The sequence below is a fragment of the Humulus lupulus genome, chromosome 3 (assembly GCF_963169125.1).
Source record: "Humulus lupulus chromosome 3, drHumLupu1.1, whole genome shotgun sequence".
In the NCBI taxonomy this organism is placed as follows: Eukaryota; Viridiplantae; Streptophyta; class Magnoliopsida; order Rosales; family Cannabaceae; genus Humulus; species Humulus lupulus.
Genome location: NC_084795.1, coordinates 71,182,663 through 71,207,614, shown reverse-complemented (window position 1 = coordinate 71,207,614; position 24,952 = coordinate 71,182,663). Strand labels below are relative to the sequence as shown.

General features: G+C 34.0%; 1 protein-coding gene, 1 long non-coding RNA gene and 1 other non-coding gene across 3 annotated transcripts; all 3 read left to right on the top strand.

Moving 5' to 3' along the window:
• Window positions 1-5,278: 5,278 nt before the first annotated feature.
• LOC133828209 (small nucleolar RNA R71) lies at window positions 5,279-5,385 on the top strand. The gene has a single exon (XR_009890842.1). It is a non-coding gene; the product is annotated as a small nucleolar RNA R71 (small nucleolar RNA).
• Window positions 5,386-11,681: 6,296 nt separating this feature from the next.
• LOC133824352 (uncharacterized) lies at window positions 11,682-12,371 on the top strand. The gene is made up of 2 exons (XM_062257235.1): window positions 11,682-11,757; window positions 11,806-12,371. The coding sequence occupies exons 1-2, from the start codon at window positions 11,682-11,684 to the stop codon at window positions 12,369-12,371; spliced, it is 642 nt and encodes a 213-aa protein (XP_062113219.1).
• A 5,113-nt stretch (window positions 12,372-17,484) lies between these two features.
• On the top strand, window positions 17,485-18,199 carry LOC133821185 (uncharacterized). The gene is made up of 2 exons (XR_009887361.1): window positions 17,485-17,593; window positions 17,967-18,199. It is a non-coding gene; the product is annotated as an uncharacterized LOC133821185 (long non-coding RNA).
• The last annotated feature ends 6,753 nt before the right edge of the window (window positions 18,200-24,952 follow it).

The window sequence follows — 24,952 nt, the reverse complement described above, 5'->3', positions numbered from 1 at the left end:
TGGTTTTTGATCATATGATTGATAGTGCAGCGGAAGCATGAGATAATATTTCAATGCAATAATAGCAATTATCAAAGCATAAGTACAAATCACTCTAGGAACCATAACTAAAATCGGATCTTTCTCATGTGCATGAATCTGAATAAAATAGAAACTTACAAATACCTTTTCTAGATGTAGAACACGTGTAGATCAAATAGCATCTTAGCCTCCTAACCCACCATCTTCCATTCTATGGCTCGCACAAAGAGAAGGAGACAGGTGGAGGTTTATGCTATTTGGTAGGATACACAAGAACACATTTTTGAATCTCAACACATGATATTAATTGCATCTAATGTCTCTTTTTCATGATATTACGTTATATTAATATAACAATCAAAAGAAGACCTAGCCCTAATCACATTGGGCATCTGGGTGGGCCACAGTCCATTTGGACTGTGGTTGGCGCCAACTATAGGGCTTTGGGCCCTGTGATATTTTATCTCTATAAAATGCTATTTGTTGGGCATTTATCATATTATTTTATGTAGTATACAATTATACCACAAAATTAAATATGATTAAATTAATTTTTCAATAAAAATTAATTTCACAAAATTATTAATATAGTTTTATTTGCCATTAAATATTATTTCATAAATAATATTTTAAGTATTATTTCACAAATAATATTAATTTGTGAGATTGAAAATAATATTTTATTATTTTTAATTATTTCCTTTTAATACCAAAATCCTACCTCTGTGTTTTCGAGCTAGTACGGGGACAATATGGACACATAGTTCTAAGCTCTAATAATTTAATATATTTCACTAACTCTCAGTTCCATTAATTAATTTATTAACTACGAATTATTCCACTAGAAATTCATAGTTGAACTCTCAAAACAACAGTCTTATATTATTAGGAGCTATAACTATAAAGTTGTCTATTGATTTAGTCATTGCATGAATTATGATCATCTGCTAGTTATTCATAACTAAAGCTAGGTCTTAATGTCCGTTAACCTCTCTAATTATGTCTTTATCAATTAGTTACATTGATCCTCCAATGAACATTATTCTATAAATTTAATTATAGAATGAAATTTATGTTCTCTAATAGAAATTGAGGGCTCTATGTTCAAGTCCCTAATCAACACTAAAAGGAACAACTATTCTGCTTTCATTTAAGTAAGGAGCAGATTCCATATCTATGAAGTAAGTTCCCATCAACTTGTAGTTCTATGACTCCAAGATATCAGGAATTCGGTAGTAGGAATATTGAACCTTACCCGATAAGTCAGAAGTCATAAAAGCACAAATAGGAGTTCATTACTCACTTCAGGATTGAGGTCAAGTCTCAAATGACCATCAATTGATGAATATTGAACTTCTATATTTTAACAAAGGTTATCATAAGTTCTTTCTTTCATCGTGTCCTGGCCAATACAATCTATATTTTATACGGTACATCTATCTCTTTGTGTCACTACACTTAACAGTCTGGATAAACTGTTCTGTCTTAAACAGAAGATAGACCGTATTCATAATCTTGATTAAATAAAGCTCCCACTTTATTTAGCGATTACAGACAATTTTTATATTATTATCTTTAATTAAATTCTCTTGTATATATATCATTATACATACACTTAATTCAAGACTACATCAATAATATTGGATCTTCATGATAAATGGCATGTATAATTAAATACAAATATGAGTGAAAATTATTAACATTATTTAATTAACAGTAATCGTTCATACAGAAATACACTTTAAGGGCACAAATCCCAACATATGATGTATGGTAGGAAATGTAGATCACCCATTCATTGGGATGAATTGGGTGAGAGGAAATATCTGGATATTGAAGCAGTTCAGATAACCAATGAGGCTATTGAGAAGATTAGAGCTCGGATCCTTGCCTTGCAAAGCAGATAAAGGAGCTACGCCGATCCTAAGCATTGAGATATAGAGTTCCAAGTTGGGGACTACGTCTTTCTCCAAGTTTCACGTTTGAAATGAGTAAAGCGATTTGGGAAGAAGGGCGAGTTGAGCTCTTGGTTTGTGGGACCTTTTGAGATCCTAGAGAGGATTAGACAGGTAGCCTATAGGTTGGATTTACCCTTATTGTTGTAGGGGGTTCATAATGTGTTTCATATTTCCATGCTTCGGAAGTATGTGTCTCATACAATTCATTTGTTGAGTTATGAGGATCTGTAGCTACAGACAAACTTTTCCTATGAGGAGCGGCCAGTACAGATCCTGGATAGAAAAGACAAAGTCTTGAAAAACAAGACTATTCCTATGGTTAAAGTACTATATAGACTGAGTTGTTCAGGTAAATTTCGAGGACGAAATTTCTATTAGGAGGGGATAGTTGTAACGTCCCCAAATTCCTAATAAGGCTTAGTGCCTTGATTAGTGGTCCAGGGAGCCTAATTGTATTTATTTATGGTTTTATTGAATATTTATGTGATTATGTGAATTACATGAGTTATATTATAATATGACTGATTACGCATGTTTAAATGTATTAAATATGCTTAAAGGCCCGGTTTTGTTAAAAATGGGCATTTTTGTAATTTTGACCTTTTGAGGGTATAATTGTAATTATATGTGTTATATGTTTGAGACCACATTATTATGTGGATATATTTGAGATATTCATCACGGGTCGATCCTTTTGAGCAAGTTAGCGGAAAAGTCACAACGGGGATAAATACTCTGCTCCAGTTGAGCATAAGGGTATTTTGATAATTTGGTGAATTACCAGGAATTATTGGGTGATGGTATATATTTGGGAAAGATATTGGCACTTGAATAATTAATGGAATTAATTGGGAATTTTAAGTGTAAATTGACGTTTATTGTGGGATTTATTACACTGAGGGGTATTGTGGTCTTTTGACCATGTAGCTAGACAATTATGACTTAGTGTAGGTGATGCCTTACATGTTAATCACTCTCTCTCTCTATCTTTCCTTATTCATTAAAGAGTATTCTCTATGGCACTCAAGGTTCAAGTTTGAAATGAAGAAGCTTGTGGTGAAATTTAAGCCTTTGGAGAGGAACTTGAGCTTGTTCTTGAAGATTATGAGCTGCTAAGCTAGGGAATTCAGCTGGGGGATTCATTTCCTAAGAGGTAAAAAATTCTAAAATTTAAGCTTTTGGGTTATTTTGATGTCCTTGATCAATTATTGTCATTTGAGGTTTCTAGGGGGGATATGGGTGATATTGTAGTGTGTTTAAGTTGTTAGAAACGTTTTGGTGGTTGAAATTAGTTGAATTGCTATTTTGGGTGTGGTATGAATTGGTTTACGATTTTTGAAATCGCACAAAATTCTGGGTTTCGGGGTGGCACTACGACGCTTGGTAGGAGTTCCGCGACCCGCTTGAAGGTCCTCGAGGCTGGGGTTTCCTCATACCGCCTTGGCGTCGTGGCCCTTAGTGGGCAACGCCGCAGTGAAAAATGAGAAAATATTTTGGGTTGGCTCTCTGCCAAGTGGGGCACCACGGCCCTTAGTGGTGGGCGTTGTGGCGCAAATTTCCTAGAAATTTATGTTAGCCTCTCGGCCTAGTGTGGGGCCACGACGCAACTGGGAGGCATTGCAGTGCTAAATGGAATTCTTTTAAGTATGTGGATTTAGATTTTGGAAAGCCAAATTAGAGGGTTCGGGAATGATTCCACTACCCGGTTTAGTGGAATTTGAGGCCCCGAGGGTTAGGACTTGGTCTTGAAGCCCTCCATTGATTCAGTTCTTGGTGAATATTCCTTAATGTGATGTGACTAGGGGTTTCTGCTAGGCTCGAGAGGAAAGGATCGCACTCGGCGTCACTATATTGACTTGCTCAGGACTTGAGGTAAGAAAATTGCACATGTGTTGAGATTAGGGCTTGAGCCCCAATTATTGAACGTGGATACAACCACTCTTGGAATGTTTGTTTAAACATTAATGAATGTATTATGTATAGTTGTGTTATGTGTGAAATGCATATCTATTTGTATCTGGTTGGAAAGCTCGGCTTATAAGGCGTGGTCAGCATTAGCATGTGGAATGCAGGTCGCTATGGCTAGGCCAATCTAGAAGTATGATACGTGCTTGTACGACTCCATAGTCATTGAAAGAAAGGAGTGTGGTATGTGTTCGTGTGGCTCTATGGCTGCATAGATGGATTGAATGTCTGCTTAAGTGTTGGTTATAACTGCTAAGCATGCTATTAATGATTTATAACTTGTTGATTATTTGTTCTGTTGTGTTTGAGTTTTCTTGCTGAGCCTTAGGTCACGGGTGCTACACGGTGCAGGCAAGGGCAAAGAAAAGTTGGACCAGCCATGAGTTGGAGAGGTTTGGGGGCAGCGTGTAGATATGTGGCGTGCTCAATCGCCACGATTGAGACTTCTTTTGGAGATCTAGGGTTTCATTTCATTTTGCCACTTAGGTCGGTCATGTTTTACCTTGTTTACAGTTGTAACTATTTATAAACTCTTTCTGGAATCCCATGTATATACTGAAACTTTTTAATGAAACGTAATACTTATTGATCAAAATTTTAAACACCTAAACCTATTTATAAACTTTAATTACACGTTTTAGTCCAAATGACTCGTTTATCGAGCTTAGCACTATTTTAAACACACGGTGTAATGCTCCCTGATTAGTAGGGCGTTACAGTGTTGGTGAGGGTCAATAAGCCAACTTGTAATTCACTATGATTTTCTTTAGCTACCGGTGGCCTAGGTTGTTGTGAATATGATGCTTGCAGTGGAGCTTGAGGCATAGGCTACTAAAACTGACGTTGAAACTGAGGTTTTTGGCCTTGATTATTTCTCCACCTTGGGTTATAAGTGTTGCAGAAAGGATTATTGTAAGGCCTTGAAAAATTCTCAATTGCTTGAAATTGAGCTTGATCCATGGGAATATTATTATGAGGATTTGTTGCTATACACTAATCAAAAGAATAAGGCCCCCCACAAATTTCACAAACTGTCTGCATTTGCATAACTTGAGCTAAGATAGTGTTCTGTTGCAGCTGTTGAGTCAATGTGGTGACTTCAGCAGTTAGAGCAGTGATAGCATCCAATTCATGTACCCCAGTTTTTTTTTTTTTGTGGCTTCCAAGTCGCTCATTAAGCCACTAATAATTATTCATGGCCATTACCTCCAAAAAAATCATAAGCCTCGTTGGCACTTTTACTCATGAAAGCCCTTCATGCTACAACATCAATTATTGTGTGAGAGGTACCGCACAACCCCTTATAGAAATTATGGACTAACATCAATTTCTCAGTGTCGTGATTGGGACACCTTCTCAATATTTCTTAGAACCTCTCCCAAGCATCATATAAAGATTCCCTATCAATCTGAAAAAAGTTATTGATTTCTCCTCTTAACCTTGCAGCTTTGGATGGAGGAAAGAACTTGGCGAGAAACTTTTGAGCGAGCTCCTCCCAAATAGTAATAGAGTTAGCTTGTAGAGAATTCAACCAACTCTTGGCTCTATCCCACAGCGAGAATGGGAATAGCATCAATCTAATGGCATCATCAATCACACCATTATACTTGAATGTTGCACATTGCTCCAAGAAATTAGCTTTGTGCATGTTTAGATCCTTTGTATGAAGGCCACCAAATTGAATAGTGGGCTGGATCATTTGTAAGATTGCCGACTTGATTTCAAAGTTATTAGCGGTCACAGATGGTGGTCTAATGCACGAATGTACTCCTATAACTGTAGGGACCACATAATCTTTCAGTGTTCGTGCTCCTTGGTCATGGGCCTCAGCAGCGACCTGACTCCCTCCATTGCCCTGATTTTGGGCCATCTTGTCCTCCAACCTTTTCCTTCTATGGTTTTGTCTACAAGTCTTCTCTATTTCAGGATTGATCGGTATCAGACTATAAACTCCTTTGCTTCGCATCAACCAATACTGCCTGAAATTACAAATTTGAGACACGAACCAAGTTAGAAACAATATTGAAGAACAATTAAATTAGAATAAAAAACTAATTATTTTGATATTTAGTACGCAAGTATATGTATCGCAGACAAGTAATAATAGAGACAAGTAAAGATTGTTCCCACGAGGATTGATTACCAATTACCAATAATTAATTTTCTACTTCTATTTGGCTAAAGAAAATTTTGATTTCAAAAATAACAAGAATAAGAACAAAAATAATTGAAATTAAAAAATAAAAAATAAAAGAAAGAAAATAATAACAATTAATTCAATGGATGAAATACTAAGTATTCTTTCATTGTCTATCCCCTCTATCATATCATCAATACAATTTTTAATGTTCCTCTTCTTCTTGTGATAGCAGGTTTACAAAAGCAATTTATATTCTTACTAGGATATATAAATCTCAACCTATATGCAAACTTTCTACATCTATGTGATAAGTTTCAACATACAGCAAGCATTAAAAATAAAACATAAACACTACACATAATTAACTCTCACTTCTCAAATTTTGAATTAAAAACATATGAATCATGCAAATAGTGATCAAGCATTCACAAGCATTAACACACAAATTGAATAGATCGCAATTGTGAAAAAAAAATCATAAAAATTGCATTTATAGTAATAGAGTATCAAAAGACTACATTAAAACCCTAGAAGTTAAACTTAATTCATATCCATGGCATAAACATCCATCAAACTAAAATTAAACATAACATAAAATGAAAAGAAGAAAGAAAAACTATAAGAAATATCCAATCTTGCTCCCAAAGTGCTCCAAGACTTGTCTCCTAGATTAGGGCTCTAAAAATTGAGTTTAAAACTCAAATAATGTTTTTTTAAATAATCTATGAGTTTCCCGAAGTGTAAAATACCAAAATTTCCCTTCATTAATAGCCCAAAAAAACACATATGAGAACACTAGCGCAGCTGCACTAGGTCTCCAGTGCAGTCGCACTACTCCACTAGACTAGCCTGCACCTCTGCCAGCATAGACGTGCCAAGTACTCCCTGCAGTCGTGCCACTTCACTCAAAACACCCGTTTTCATATTTCTATCTTTTTGTCGAGTTTCTGAGCCCCTTTCAACTCCAATACACGCCAAATCCTTCGATTCCTAAAACAACACAAAAACAAGTGTAAAATGTCACAAAACAAACCTAAACACCTAAAACACTATCTAAAAATACACACTAAACCAAGCCTAAAACTCATATATCCTATAACTACATAAGAAAGTAGAATAACACTTTTCTTTTATCAAGAATAATCAAATTTCTTCTATAATCATTGAGGTGTACTTTGAATAATATCACGAATGTTTTGTACCTTGAATAGGGTAGTTTGTGATCTAGAAGGTTATCATACTATTTATATATATAAAAAAAAAAGGTCCCTTGGAAAAATAGCCTATTTTTTGAAGTCATTTTGCACTCTGGCCTAGTTTTGATAATTTTTTGCAAAATGTCCTCCGACACTCCAAACAGCTAGTCGAAATTTTAGACAGAGGTCATTTTGCTAAAGATTATCAAAATTAGGCCATAGTGCAAAATGACTTCAAAAAAGATGTCATTTTCACCAATTACTCATAAAAAATCATACACAATGTTTTGGTTTAATTTTTCTTTTAATATGTTTATGTCATTATTTTGTATATAACCTTGTTTATTTTTTTTTAAATTTATATAGCAATCAGAAAAACATAATAAAAATAGTTAATAAATTTTCTAAATAAATCTAAGCGAACGTGCATTGCACATTACTTACACCTAATATATATATATATATGACCTTTGCTTCACTGTTGTTATTCAGTGAAAGTTTTGACCATTTCTTTTCTCTGATTTTGGTCATAAATGTCACTCTAGAATTGATTTTCTCCTTATATTATTCAATTTGATTTTCAATTAGGGTTTAAGGCTTTAAGCAAGAATGGAAATAGAAATTCAGCTCTTTTGGCTTTAAATCAGTTTTTGTTCTTTATTTAAAGCCAACTATGTAAAAACCTAAAACCTTTACTTTTGAACTAATTTAAGTTTTCAGTGAAAAATAGTGTGTTAATAAAATGAATATTTTAAACTATGTTTGAGACCTATACGTTCTCAACAATCATAATATATAGAAAATATAAATGAATGAAGGAATTCAATATATACATGAATTTGCCTAAAAAGTCAAAGTTCAAGAAACTCGTACAAGGATAAGATTAATACCAAGTGATCCACTTTGTAATCACAATTTCAATAAAAGAAAAAGAAAAATTAGTACACTAGTCCTTTTCATTTGTTGAAAAAATATTTTATAAACACAAATAAATAAAATTTCGTTGAAACGTAGGAGTATTAGAAGAATGTATAAACAAATAAAAAATTGATCTTAACTCAATGTGTTTCTTCTATCTAACAAATGATTTTCTCCCCTTATTCTTCAATTTGATTTTCAATCAATATATTTGCATGGTTCAACCAAAAATAAAAATAGAAATAGAAATTTAGCTATTCTATTTTTTATCAATGAGTTTCATTTTAGTCTATGACTTGAAGAGGAACAACATTGCTTCGGCAATGAAGACAAAACTACATGGAAAAAAACATTTCTATAATTGTTGACACTAGATTTTGCTAATGAAATATATAGGAGATAATTATGATTTTAAAAAAAAAGATGAACAAGAGAAATAGAGAGGGAAACAGATTTTACATGGTTTAGTGGTTAACTCCACCTAATTCACGAGTCTTTGTTATTGATATACTCATATTAAGTGTTTACAACTATGAAGCTATTCCACCTAAGAATGCAAACTTTGCCAAAGACTTTGTATGGATTAGTTAAAGTGTAAAAAATAATGACTGAGTCTTCCCTATATATAAAAGGCATGGTTCAAATTCTTCTCCCATAAACATAGGGAGATTACATATTTAATCTTAAAAATTAATTACAATATGTTATGAAATATCTAAAACATCAAACCAATCCAAAATAGGAGGAACAAACTCCATATTTATTGTGCATGGTTGTAACTACTTTGAAATGTGCTTCACAACTAGCTCGGTAACCCTATAACACCCACATTATTTTGATAACATATAGCCAATAATGATATGATTGCATTGCATTATATATCATACAATTTTTTTTGTAATTTGAGCATATGCATATTTTTTTATATAAGTGTTTCCTTGCATAAGTATGAAAGTTGTGTATATGATTGATATGTGTATGTTCTATATCTTTAGCCCTGTAACATTTAAGGTGTCTTGTTATGGGTGTTTAATGTGCTCAAGATATGAGAAAGTATGAAAAGTATAGACAAAGCATGAATTTAAGTGAGATATAAAAAGCAAAAAGATATTAAACGATGGAGAATAGTATAGTGTCAATTTCAAGCATTTCAATATAAATTAAGTATTGGTGGATTTACCAAATATATGTGAGGTATGGTAAGGGTCCTATTGATGAAATTAAAGTGACTTTATGACCCTTGGATCAAGTCTTGAGTGAAGGTCATAATTAGTGGAATAGACCTAAAGTCAAAATGAGCTTAGCATAAGTACGCTACACTTAATATGGTAAGCATAACTATTGGATATGAACTCACATGGACCTAAGGTTTGAAGTGAGTGTTTAACACATTATGAAAAGTGGTCTAGCAAATGATGAGGCCGAAATTATGAAGAGATAAGGTTTTATAGTCCAAAAAGTTAGGTATTAGGATGTTGAATGTCAAAGTATGGTAAAAAGAAAGTTTAATCATTATCATTATCCTTTTTCATTTCACGACCATAGCTCTGAAGAAAACATAGAGAAAGAGAGGAAAAAACATTCCTTGGCTGGAGTAAAGAGATTCCAAGGATTTCTTAGTGAAAATCAAATCGAAGAAGTGAATTAAGCTCAGTTTTGGTCTTTTAACGGTAAGTTTTGGTATTTTGGAGTTAGATAACATTTTTTTAATTTTTTTTAGAGGTTAATTATGATGTTTTATACCATATAAGATATCTCTTGGTGGATCTCAAGTGGTTTGAAGTTTAGAAAAGCTAGAAGAGATTGTTTCTGCCAAAAAGTTTCTCGGTAAGTGAAGGTTTTGTGTTTTATGAGAATTTTGTGGTTCTTGGAGTATAAACTGATTATTGGTGATTTGATTGAGTTTATAAGAGGTTTGATGTGTTTATAAATGTTAGAAAAGACGTGGAGACTCGTTTAATTTGGGTGATAATTTTAAAAACTAGGATTTTTATCGAAATTAGTGCATGATAATTTTGTGATGAATTATGAAGGTTTTGGAATTTTTCTAAATGATTAAAATAATGAGTTGAGTATATATATAAATATATATGGAAACAAGAATTCTAAGAAAATCATAAGTTTGAAATGTTGTGATAATTAATGCCCTTGTCAGGATAAGCACATCGACACCTAAGACACTATTTGTTACACGGTGAAATATATTTTGAAAACAAGGTAAGTAAAGTACTCAACTTCAACACAAGAATTATGTGTTATGTGAAATTTGTCATGATGATTTTTATTGAATGATAAGTATGTGTACATTAACATATCATTTTTAGTTCATATGCATGGCATATAGAGTTATATGTGTAGTATATGATATGTGACCATGCATGAGATTAAGATAATAAAATTATGATGTGTCTTAATAAGTCTTATGTAAAGCTAAAGACGATATTTTATCAATGTAAGAATAATATGTGAAGAGGTGTCGATGTTTCGAGAAGGTGAGTTTATATGTAAGGTTAGAGTTGGGCTCAATATGGCAACCCATTAGTGTGGGTTAGGTTCGAGTGAACCAATTATAAGTTTTAGTTTTCTCCTCCACATTAAATATGTTATATGACACCATAGAAAGTGGTCGCCTTATAGTCTTGAGCCCAACAGAGCAACGATGGAATAAGGTTTAGTAATGATCCCCTCTGTGGTGATGGCTAGCTGGAGGAGAACCCTTGGCACTTTATTTTATAAATTATAAGCAAGTCCTGCAGACTTTGACTTGATCGAAGAGTGTGCAAGAGATAAGAGGGCCCAAAGATGATAAGAATAATATTAGAGAAAAATAAGAGAATTATACATATTATATAGAGTGGACATATTCCATTGCATGCATTGCTTTACTTACTGGTCTTTAGCTCACAGTTGTCTTGTGTTGCAGGTCAGGATAGTGATGTGTAATGGAACCAATGAACTGAAGCCTAGTGTTGACTTTGGTTGTACGTATGAAAAAATAAAGGTTGTGTGGGAGTGGTTTATGTTTGTGTATTAACGGCTTGTGGAATTATGTTTGTTTGTGACTTATGTGCGATAAATAAAATTATGAGACTCACGTATTAAATATTAGAGACGCTTAATATGTAAAATAAATAGAGTTGAGAAACTATTTTATTATATTTTATGTCAAATAAATAAATAAAACCGCAATTTTAAGAGCCTAATTTGGAATAAGTAATAAACGTAACATCTCATTAATAGTACCAAGTAAGGTTGATATTAGTGAGGGTGTTACAAGTTGGTATTAGAGCCGAGGTTAGATGTCCCTATAGGCGGGTCATATGTACACACCTGGAATGAAAAAGGTTGAGTTCACTAGTAAGTTATATATATATATATGCATTTATGTTGTATTGATTACATGCTTCATGCATATTATTGGCTATATGACTTAAAATAAGAAGGCAATGAGATTGTTATTTCAAATCATGTATTATAATACAGATGAATCCTGAACAAGCAAGAGGACCCATTGAAGGCTCTTGTAGTGATAATCTTGAAAAAGAGTTAGTCGAACTTCGTGAGGCACTTCGTAGACAAATTTAGCTGATTGAGAAATTGTTGCAAGAAAAACAATATGGGCAAGCACCAAATGTTGAACATCCACCACCACCTCCTCCTCCACCAGTTACAGCAACAACACAGCCTTTGGAACGATTATATGAGTGTTTCCAGAAACAACACCCACCAGTGTGTGAGGGTAGTACAAATCTGGTAGATGTAGAAGACTTGAAGAGCTCATTGCAAGATATTTTTGTGTTCATGCATCTGAATGATCAAGAGAAAGTATCTTGTGCTGCTCATATGTTAAATAAAGATGCAAGAGTTTGGTGCAATGCAATAAAACAGACTAGAGACCCAACACAGATGACCTGGGCTGATTTTGAGGTAGATTTTAATGAGAAGTATTATAATAGTGCTATACTAACTGCCAAGATGAATGAGTTTAGCAGATTTTACCAGGTCAATCTATCACTAGCAGAGTATGCAAGAAAATTTGATCGTTTGGCTAAATTTTCTCCAGAGATGGTTCCTACTGAGACTATCAGAGTTGTGCGTTTTATGGAAGGACTAAAACCTGAACTAGCAAGAGATGTTGATATGGGGCATACTGGGCCTATGACTTACTCTTAGGTTGTAGAGAGAGCTTTGAGAGCTAAGCAACGAGAAGACAAGATTATGTGGGTTCGAGCATTCAATAATCGTAAGGATTCTCAATCCAATAAGGACTCGAATGGTAATAAACAAAGTGGTCAATATTTTCATCCTAAGTCGAATCTGAATAAAAGGCCTAAGAATGACCAACAAAACAAACAATTCGGACAACAGCAATGGGCACGATGCCAAAAATGTGGTAAAAATCATCCAAGAGAATGTAGGGCAGCAACTAAGGGTTGTTAAAAATGTGGAAAAGATGATCATTTTATCAAGAATTGCCCTCTGTGGATGAATCAACCAAAGAAAGATGAGCCACCGAAGACCAATGCAAGGATATTTGCAATTTCTCAGACTGATGCGGAGGCTAGCAACATTGTTGTATCAGGTGAGATCTTTTTAGCTGACATTCCCACTTATGCATTAATAGATTTAGGTTCCACACATTCATTTGCATCCATGACATATGCAAAAAAGATTAGGGAAATCACCTAAAAAATTGTTAGAATGGTTTAGCACGTTACCATCTGAGGAGATATTGTATTCTAATCATTGGTTGAGAGTTGTTCCAATTTATATTGATGGTAAAGAATTATATGTTGATATAGTAGTGTTAGAAATGCATGATTATGATGTGATACTGGGTATGGACTGAATTTCCAAGTATAATGCGACAATTGATTGTAGACAGAAAACTATATTGTTCAAGCCTTATAATGAGGATCTGTTTATTTTTGTCGACACATTATCGAGGACTAGTGTTCCCTTAATTTCGGCAATGAGGGCAAAAAAGACTATTAGAAAATGGTTGCACAGGGTACCTTGCTAATGTGACAGATATTTCTATGGAACAAAAGTTGAAACCTTGAGATGTACCAATAGTTCAAGATTTCTTAGAAGTGTTTCCAAAAGACCTACCAGGATTGCCACCAGATAGAGAGAATGAGTTTGTGATTGAATTACTACCTGGCACAGCCCCAGTATCTAAGGCACCTTATAGAATGGCACCAGCTGAGTTGAAGGAATTAAAGATACATTTACAGGAACTATTGGATAAAAAGTTTATACGGCCAAGTTTCTCGCCATGGGGAGCCCCAATACTATTTGTGAAAAATAAGGATGGATCGATGCGAATGTGTATAGATTATAGAGAGTTGAATAAGTTAACAATCAATAATAAGTATCCACTTCCTAGAATTGATGACCTTTTTGATACAAGGAGCATCAGTGTTTTCAAAGATTGATTTGAGGTCAGGATACCATCAGTTGAAGATTAGGGAGGAAGACGTACGAAAGACTGCATTTCGAACTTGATATGATCACTATGAGCTCTTAGTGATGCCATTTGGGTTGACTAATGCCTCAGTTGCATTCATGGATTTAATGAACAAAGTATTTAAGGAATATCTGGATAAGTTTGTCATAGTATTTATTGATGACATCCTAGTTTATTCTCGGTCCAAGGAAGAACACGAGGAGCATTTGCGACTAATGTTGTAGAAGTTAAAAGAAAAATAACTCTATGCCAAATTTAAGAAATTTTAGTTTGGCTAGAGAAAGTGGCATTTTTGGGCCACATAGTCTCAAGTAAGGGTATTTTAGTTGATCCATCAAAGATTGAAGCAGTTAGTAATTGGAATAGACCAACGAATGTTTCACAGGTATGAAGTTTTCTGGGATTGGCGGGCTATTACAGGAGATTTGTTGAAGGATTTTCAAAAATTGATGCACCACTGATGCAGTTATCAAGGAAGAATCATAAGTTTGAATGGAATGAGGCTTGTGAGAATAATTTTTAGGAATTGAAGCGAAGATTAATTTCTGCTCCAGTACTTACTATTCCATCTGAAACAGGAATATTTGTGATTTACTTTGATGCCTCAAAGCAGGGATTGGGGTCTGTACTAATGTAGAATGGTAAGGTCATAGCTTATGCCTCCCGACAGTTGAAAGATTATGAACAGAAGTATCCAACTCATGATCTGGAATTGGCAGCAGTTGTCTTTGCATTAAAGATTTGGAGACATTATCTGTATGGCGAGAGGTGTGAAATATATACAGTTCACAAAAGTCTCAAGTATTTCTTTACTTAGAAAGGGTTAAACATGAGCCAAAGGTGCTAGTTGGAGCTAGTAAAGGATTATGATTGTGATATTTTCTATCATCCAAGAATGGAAAATGTAGTCGCAGATGCACTTAGTAGAAAGTCTCCGAGTAGTTTATCCATTTTGATGAGACTATCAAAGCCATTTCAAGAGGATATTTGTAGAGCTAGAATTGAGATGGTCACAGGAAATTTATCTGTAATGACCCTTCAGTCTACATTGTTAGAAAGAATCAAGCAAGGTTAACTTGAAGATTCTTACTTGGTTAAACAGAAAGGTGAAGTAGAAAGCGACAAAATTGGTAATTTTCACATTTCAAGCGATGGAATGTTAAAGTTCAAGGAAAGGTTTTGTGTTCCTAATGATGAAGTGTTAAAGAAAGAGATTCTCACAGAAGCTCACAATACTCCATATTCAGTACACCGGGGTACGACGAAGATGTATAATGATTTGAAAAGATATTACTGGTGGCCTAACATGAAAAAGGATGTGGCGAAGTTCGTAGCCAAGTGTTTGACTTGTCAACAAGTAAAAGTCGAACATCAGAAGCCTGTTGGTCTACTACAACTAATATAAATACCAGAGTGGAAATCGGAAGAAATTACTATGGATTTTGTGGTTGGATTTCCAAAGACTTCCAAACAACATGATGCTATTTGGGTTATAGTGAACCGATAAACCAAATCAACACATTTTCTTCCGGTAGGCATGAATTTTATCTTAGATCAATGGGCTGAATTATATGTTCAAGAGATTGTTCGTTTGTATGGGGTGCTAATATCTATTATCTTAGATCGGGATGCTCGATTCACGTCAATGTTTTGGGAAAGTTTGCAGAGAGCCTTGGGCACAAGATTGAAGTTTACTATGGCATATCACCCTCAATCTGATGGACACTCAGAAAGAACAATTCAAACTCTTGAGGATATGCTTCAGGCTTGTGTCTTAGATTTTCAAGGATCATGGGATAAGTATTTGCCTCTGATCGAATTTTCCTATAACAACAGTTTTCAAGCAATCATTGGTGTAGCCCCATATGAAATGTTGTATGGTAGAAAATGCAGATCACCTATCCATTGGGATGAAATAGGCGAAAGAAAGTATCTTGGTCCTGAACTGGTCAAAAAGACGACAGAAGCAATAAAGAATATAAGAAAAAGAATGTTAGCTTCTCAAAGTAGACAAAAGAGTTATGCGAATAAAAAGCGAAGGGATGTGGAATTTTCCATTGGAGACAAGGTATTTTTTAAAATAGATCCAATGAAAGGAATGATGAGGTTTGGAAAGAAAGGGAAGTTAAGTCCGCAATTTATTGGACCATTTGAAGTACTAGAGAGGGTGGGAGAAGTAGCCTATAGACTTGCATTACCACCTGCATTGTCAAATGTGCATGATGTTTTCCATATTTCGTTGTTAACAAAGTATATTCCAGATTCTTCCCATGTGCTAAATTATGAGCCGCTAGAGGTTGAACAAGACCTTACATATGAAGAAAAGTCGATTCAAATTCTAGATAGAAAAGAGAAAGAGTTGTGAAATAAGAAGATTTATTTGGTAAAGGTGTTGTGGAGAAGTTCAAATATTGAAGAAATGACATGGGAAAGAGAAGAAGAAATGATATCAGAATATCCAGAATTATTTGGGTAAGCAAATTTTGAGGATGAAATTTTTATAAGGTGTGGAGAATTATAACACCCACATTATTTTGATAACATATAGCCAATAATTACATGATTACATTGCATTATATATCATACAATTGTTTTTATAATTTGAGCATATGCATATTTTTTTTATATAAGTGTTTCCATGCATAAGTATGAAAGTTGTGTATATGATTGCTATGTGTATGTTATATATCTTTAGCCCTGTAACATTTAAGTTTTTTTGTTATGGGTGTTCAATGTGCTCAAGATATGAGAAAGTATGAAAAGTATAGACAAGACATGAATTTAAGTGAGATATAGAAGGCAAAAAGATGTTAAGCAGTGGAAAATAGTATAGTGTCGATTTCTAGCATTTCATTGTAAATTAAGTATTGGTGGATTTACCAAATATATGTGAGGTATGGTAAGGGTCCTACTGATGAAATGAAAGGGGCTTTATGACCCTTGGATCAAGTCTTGAGGGAAGGTATACATAATTAGTGGAATAGACCTAAAGTCAAAATGAGCTTAGCATAAGTGCGCTACGCTCAATCGAGTAAGTATAACTATTGGATATGAACTCATATGGACCTAAAGTTTGGTGTGAGTGTTTCACACATTAGGAAAAGTGGTATAGCAGATGATAAGGCTGATATTATGAAGAGATAAGATTTTATAGTCAAAAAGTTAGGCATTAGCATGTTAAATGTCAAAGTTTGGTCAAACGTAAGTTTAATCATTCAAAATTTATCATCATCATTATCCTTTTTTATTTCACGACCATAGCTCTGAAAAAATATAGAGAACAAAAGTAAAAAACGTTCCTTGTCCGGAGTAAAGAGATTCCAAGGAGTTCTTAGTGAAAATCAAACCGAAGAAGTTAATTAAGCTCAATTTTGGTCTTTTAATGGCAAGTTTTGGAATTTTGGAGTTAGATCACATTTTTTGATTTTTTTTTAAGAGGTTAATTATGATGTTTTATACCATCTAAGATATCTCTTGGTAGATCTCAAGTGGTTTGAAGTTTAGAAAAGCTAGAAGAGATTGTTTCTGCCAAAAAGTTTCTCGGTAAGTGAAGGTTTTGTGTTTTATGAGAATTTTGTGGTTCTTGGAGTATAAACTGATTATTTGTGATTTGATTGAGTTTATAATTTTTTTTTATGTGTTTATAAATGTAATAAAAGACGTGGAGACTCGTTTAATTTGGGTGATGATTTTGAAAACTAGGATTTTATCGAAATCGGTGTATGATAAATTTGTGATGAATTATGAAGGTTTTGGAATTTTTCTAAATGATTAAAATAATGAGGTTAGTATATATATATGGCGATGGGAATTCTAAGAAAAGCATAAGTTTGAAATGTTGTAATAATTCATGCCCTTGTCAGGATAAGCACATCGACACCTGAGACACTATTTGCTACATGATGAAATATATTTTGGAAACAATGTAAGTAAAGTACTCAACTGCAACACAAGAATTATGTGTTATGTAAATTTTGTCGTGATGATTTTTATTGAATGATAAGTATGTGTACATTGACAAATCATATTCAGTTCATATGCATGACATATAGAGTTATATGAATAGTATATGATATGAGACCATGCATGAGATTATGATAATAAAATTATGATGTGTCTTAATAAGTATTATGTAAAGCTAAAGACGAGATTTTATCAAGGTAAGAATAATATGTTAAGAGGTGCCTCTATTTCGAGAAGGTGAGTGTGATATATGCATATTATGTAGAGCGGACATATTCCATTGCATGCATTACTTTACTTACTGAGCTTTAGCTCATAGTTGTCTTATGTTGCAGGCCGGGAAATTGATGTGTAATGGGACCAGTGAACTGAAGCCTAGTGCCGACTTTGGCTGTACATATCAATAAACGAAGGTTGTGTGGGAGTGGTTTATGTTTGTGTATTAATGGTTTGTGGAATTATGTTTGTTTCTGACTTATGTACGATAAATTAAATTATGATACTCATGTATTAAATATTAGAGACACTTAATATGTAAAATAAATAGAGTTGAGAAACTGTTTTATTATACATTTTGTAAAAAAAAATAATAAATAAAAAAAATATAAAAATCACGAATGTAAGAGCCCAATTTGGAATCAGTAGTAAACGTAACATCTCATTAATAGTACCAAGTAAGGTTGATATTAGTGAGGGTGTTAGAAACCCTAAGCTAACTTCTATTCATGCCATATTGTAACGTGTCAACTTGCATATCTGACTCCAAGTCACACAACCCAAGCAGAAGCCAAATCTGAATAGAATGAATAAACCTAAGACAATTTCTATTTTTGTCCTTGATCTCATGTACATAATCAAGCAACAACTCATCAGGAGATGTTTCTACACTGAACCTTGGCATTCTTCAAAAGATAACCAAGCTAAACATATAACATGAGCTGAAAAAATACTTTGCTCAGCATTTAGGATATAACATCCAGCCCCCAAGCCTCTGCTCCTATGATTCTTTTGATCGCATGAACATAAGAGAGGGTTTTCCTATTCAACATTTGTAAAATGTGTCCACCTATTATATTAGAGTATATTGTCAAGTTCTAACTTCCTATTGACTATTTCGATATTCGAGAACTATAAAAAGCATCCATCCTTTCAACTTTTTTTCCTCCAAATACAAATGAATCCCCAACCATCATATCGAAGCTCCAATTGCATCTAACAGCCCTATTTTATTTATTTATTTAAGGCTATAAATAAGGGTTTAGTATCCCTTTTTGTTTTTCTTCTTCAACCTTTGTGTCTGTAAAAACCCCAAAATTAGGAAACCTCAAAAAACTAGAGCTAACCTCATGTTTCGATTCCCCCTATCTCACCTTTTTCAATATTGTTCTCGCCGCCATATTGAACATAAACCATCGAGATACTTCAGAAACCAACAATCTTTGACTTATGGCACAATTTGCATAAGTTTCTTTGAAAACCTCTTTTGGTCTTTATTTATTTTTATATGTTCTTGCATGGGTTTATGAAAAAGTTTAGATCTGATTTTCACGTAAACATGGCTCAAATTTGTGTTTTTGGGGTAACCTTTTCTAGGTTTTGTATGTAAAATAACTAAGTTTTCCTAGACAAAATTTATGGATTTTTTAAATGGGTAAGGGTCTGATTGGTTCGCGATTAGAAAATTGTATTTTCAAAAAGTGTGATTTTGAAATGAAAATCTGAATTTAGTGACTGAAAATATGTTTCTTAAAATGTGATTGGTGCATTATCTGTAAAGTATTTTCGAGTTTTGAAGAACTGAATATGTGAGATAATTTGAAAATATAACATAAATATAATATGTGAATGGTGAAGCTAAATCTGAAAAAAAAAATTATTTTCTAATTGTTTTTGACAAATGTTATATGATATAATCAATAAATGTAGTTCTGTCCTCCAACTATTGGTTCGTTAATTAGAGCTGGTCAAAATTATCGTTTTACCCTTCTAATTAGCTCTTGTTCCTTAAGTACCATTAATTCACAAGCGAATAATTAATCTATAATAAAATTACAGATTTGAGCTCAATAACTATTCGGTTCCAGAATTAACCCTTTAGGGAACTAATATTCGATTCGTTAGGAAAGTGTGGATTTCATTATTTTAAATCATGTTCCCAGCCATTCATGATATTGAATCTCCAAAACAAAAGTCACTAGCCTCATTATACTAAGAAACCTTAGCGAGTGTATCAAAAGATCTAATAAGCACAAACAGGACTACTCAGGATTTAGACTGATCTACAAATGATCATCTATTATGATAAGAATTAAATTTTTATGGTAAACAGTAAGTTTATAAAGATAGTTCATTCATATCGGTCATATCATATATAATCTTTATTATATATAGTACATTTACTGAGATGTCTATCCACATCAGTAATCTGAATATAGACTACTTGCATCTTGTATGCTTAGTATATCGTACTACTAACCATTCATTAAAAATTCCTTACTTTAATATGTTATTGACTATTTTATTTATTGTATATGATCTTAATTCTCCCATATTAATACAAGATCATATACTCATGAATGAATAATGAATTTTCTTGATATTCAAATAATAATTGTAACATTCAAATATAATAAAATTGTATTTTTATTTAAATCAATAAAATGTCTTTACATGCTTTTAGGGCATTAATCCTAACAATCGCCCACTTGCCCTCAAAGCAAGTAAGGCATTAATCCTAACAAACTTATAGCGGCTCCCATTCTTATTGTGCCCAATTGAAATGAGCCATTTAAGATCATGTGTGATGCTAGTGACTATGCCATTGGAGCGGTTCTTGGGCAGGGAAGAGATAAGATCTTTAAATTTATTTATTATTCGAGTCGTACTTTGAATGAAGCTCAAGAGAATTATACAACTACCGAGAAAGAGATGATAGTGGTGGTCTATTCTTGTGACAAGTTTTGAACTTATATCATTTGATCTAAGGTGATTATCTATACGGATCATGCGACTATTCGGTACTTGTTTGAGAGAAAGGATGTTAAACCTCATTTGATTAGATGGGTTTTCTTGCTCCAAGAATTTGATTTGGAGATTCGAGATAAGTGAGGAAGTGAGAATATAGTAGATGATCATATATCTCGTCTTGAGAGGGTAAGTGATGACAATGAAGGTTCATCAATTTTGGAAGCCTTTCCGGATGAGCTATTATTTGTGGTGGCAACTAAAATCCCTTGGTATGTCGATTTGTCAATTATTTAGCGTGCAAGGTTTTACCACCGGGGCTATCTTCTCAACAAAAGAATAAATTTTTCAATGATGTAAATCATTATATTTGGGATGATCTTGTTCTTTTCAAACAATGTGATGAACTTGTCATTAGAAGATGTGTACCATAAGAGGAAGTTAGTGATATTTTGTTCCATTGTCATTCATCTCCCGATGGTTGAAATTTTGGAGGTGTAAGGACTGCTACAAAGGTTCTTCAAAGTGGGTTTTATTGGCCTACTTTTCACTGAGATTGTCATGAATATGTGAATAATTGTGATCAGTGTCAACGAGTGGGAAATATATCTAGAAGACATGAATTACCTATCACCAACATCTTAGAAGTAGAAATATTCGATGTTTGGGGTATAGATTGCATGGGACCATTCCCACCTTCTTTTGGTAATCTATACATTCTCTCAGCAGTTGATTATGTTAGTAAATGGGTAGAGGTTGCTGCAACTACTAATAATAATGTTTGCGTGGTTGTTAAATTTATTCAAAAGAACATGTTTTCTTGTTTTGGCACACCTAGCTATACTTAGTGATGAAGGCACTCATTTTGCTAATAAGGTTTTTGGTGCTGTTATGGCAAAGTATAAAGTAATACATAAGATGGCCCTTGCTTACCATCCTCAATCTAATGGTCAAGCGAAAATATCTAATCAGGAAATTAAGCTTATTTTGGATAAGACAGTGCAATAAATAGAAGGGATTGGTCTAACAAGCTTGATGACGCTTTATGGGCATATAAGATGACTTTCAAGACACCTATCGGCGTGTCTCCTTAGCGGTTAGTGTTTGGAAAGGCTTGTCATCTACCGTTTGAGCTTGAGCATCGTGCACAAGGGGCCATTAAAAAGCTGAATTTAGACTTGAATCCTTCGGGAGATAGAACAACTTCTTCAAATTAATAAGTTAGAAGAAATTCATCACGAAGCTTATGAGAATGCGAGGATTTATAAGGAACGAACAAAAGAAGTGGCATGATAAGCAAATCCTTCGTAGGGAATTCATACCAGGAGAGAAGGTTCTTTTATTTAATTCTCATCTTAAACTTTTTCTCGGTAAATTAAAGTCTCATTGGTAGGGATCATTCACGGTTCTACAAATTTTTCCATTCGGGGCCATAAAGATTCAATGAGGTGATGAACTTGATTTTAGAGTGAATGGCCAACGGTTGAAGCATTTTTTGGAGGTGAGGTGGAGAAAGTGACGAGCATTAAGCTCGTTGATGTCTAGTTATGGAAATGAGATACAAGGTCTAGCTAAAGACTTTAAATTAAGCGCTTAATGGGAGGCAACTCATTCATTTCATTGTTATTTTTTTGTTTAATTTTAGTGGTTTTTTAGTTATAAGTTTAGTTTTAATTTATTGTAATTCTTAAAAAAAAAAAAAAAAAAGGTCAGGCGATGCATCGCCATTTTTTTATTTTTTGTTTGTTTTGGACCGAAAGCCCTACATTGCATCACTTGACATTATCGCAACCCTCTAGGAATCGCACCAGGTGATGCATTGCCAGGTGAGTGGCGACGCATCTTTTTTAATTTTTGGGCCATTGGATAAGAACGAATCTGTTTTGATTTTAACATTGTTGTCCTTGTTTTCACCAAGTAACATGTGGCATGCCTTAAAGAGTAATTCAGTCTTCATGAAAGCTAATTAAGTCCCCTGTAGCTACTTCCCGAGGAGTATGTTCTCGTGGAGAAGCTACTTCCTGAGGACCACGTTCCAGGATGTTACCCCAAGTCATTAGCAAGACCGTCTCTTCTGCTCATGTCCTCCAGGTTTGCAAGATTCCTCCTCTAGGCCTGGAATAAAGCTACCAGGTGTCAGGCATAGTGACCTTGGACCACAAGTAGCCATCTGACACACTATTACATAAATTGTGGTGTCGATTCCGTACAAGCGACAAGCAGTATGTCTCACGACGCCGCCTGACACTGCCAAGAGCATGTTGCCCCATAAAGTATTGGGTTGGTACCTCATATTAGGCCCACTGAGATATGCAGGGGCCCACCAGCACATTAACTGATGGAATTTACCATTTATTACTCATTTAAAACCTTGTTAAGGGAGAATAATTGTAATAAACCCTCATTAGGAAATTAATTGCCCGTAGCCATCTATAAATAGGGCTAGGACACACTTTGTAAAGGATACTGGATTTTTTGGTATTCATATCATTGCCAAAAAGCTGCCTAAAAAACCATGTAGAGGCTTGATACCTCCAAGTTTTTATCATCCTAATACAAGTGACTCGTGTACTAAGGTTTATTCATAACATGAACCACGTAAATCTTTGTGTCTCAACTTTCTTTTCTTTAATTAAGCTTTATTATAATTAGTTGTTAACAAAAAAGCTAGTCAACAAACATTGTTTGATATTTATTGTTTTGTTTGAGTCCTCATGGTGTTTGTCGTTTTGCCTCTTCCATTTTCATCTATTATTTCACATTAATTTTGCGTTTTAGGATGTTGTGTTTGGTTTGTATGAGATTTTGAGTTTTTAGTTTTATTAGTAATCTGGATTTATGTATTTTTTTGGCTCATGCCTATGTCATTATCTCTCTCACACTCAAGAAGTTCTCGCTCTCTATCTCACTACTTTATTTCTGTCATACACTCTCTGACTTACACTTTTTTTCCTTTTTATTTTATGGAAATAAGATTAACTCTTCACTCTACCTATGAAGAGTTTGATTTATGGGTTTCACGTATATGATTCGAGTGTTTGATCTTGGAATTTTTTAGTTTTCAGTCATATAATAAATTTTGATTTGAGACTATGATTTGAATGCTTTTATGTTAATGGGCTTTGTTTACACTTTTCATGTTGTGATAATGATATTAGAAACGTCCATTTGGTTCCTTACCCATGACGATGTTGGCTGGTTGAAGACCGTTGACTAGTAATATGTTGGTTCCAACAATTCCATCTAGGTCTCTCTCTTTCTCTCTCAGATTATATATGTGTACTGTTACTGTATATATTTGCTTTCTTTGTATGTGTTTAACTTCTAGAAATCTGATACTATTATTCTCTTTTTTGTTTTGGTTTGGTGACTAGAAAAAAGGGGGCTAGTCTGCAAAATGTGTTGGCTGACAAGAATCGCAAATTTATATATGTTGAGCAGGTGAGTTTTGGGGATTTTGAGTGAATGGTGATTTGGTATTGTTAAGGAGTTAGTTAGTTAGTTAGATAATACTTCAGGCTGTTAATCTGTTTCTTTGACGTTACTTAACAGCTTTTTGTTTCTTTGCTGTTACTTAATAGCTTTGTCTATTCTGTTAGACTCTAACTAACTCAGTGTATATAAGGTGATGGTTCCTCTTTAATCAGTAGAGATCAATATACAGATTTTCTTCATTTTGATATTCTTTAATTTTCTCTGAAACCTAATATGGTACCAGAGCCCTTTCTTTGAACCCTACTGTTTTTCTCGATCCTTCTTCTTCTTTTTTTCTTGATGGCTCAAGCTTCGGATACCTCCAACAATGGTGGTTCATCTTCCTAAACAGCTTCCACTACAATTACTCTTCCAAGAACCGGTGTCGTCCAATTTTCTCACACTTTTTCCATTTGATTAGATGAGCACAACTATCTTCCCTGGAAACACCAAGTTTTTCATGCTATTCATGGAAATCGTTTGCAAAAATTCCTAGATGATTCCAATATACCAGCAAAGTTTCTTACTGAAGCAGATCGTACTGCAAATCGTGTGAACCCATAGCTTCAAGATTGGGAGCAACAAGACAACTTGCTCATTTCTTGGCTTCTTTCTTCCATGTCTGAGAAAATGACAAATCGAATGATTGGATGGGACTCTACAGCTCAGATCTGGTCTGCTCTTTCCGATTACTACACATCCCAAAATCATGCAAAGATAAGTAAATTTCGCACTCTTCTTCGCAATACAAAAATGATTGGTTCTTTGAGTGAATATCTACTCAAAATAAAAACTATTGTTGATACTCTTGCTTCCATAGGCCATGCAAGCAATGCTTGCTACCCCTAAAACTGTGGTGGACAACAGTTGATACCAAGATTTT

Excerpts from the sequence above, each read along its gene's own strand:
- LOC133824352 (XM_062257235.1), top strand. The coding sequence starts at position 11,682 with ATGAATCCTGAACAAGCAAGAGGACCCATTGAAGGCTCTTGTAGTGAT. Across the intron at positions 11,758-11,805 it reads AAAAGAGTTAGTCGAACTTC|AAAAACAATATGGGCAAGCA; the intron begins GTGAGGCACTTC and ends AATTGTTGCAAG.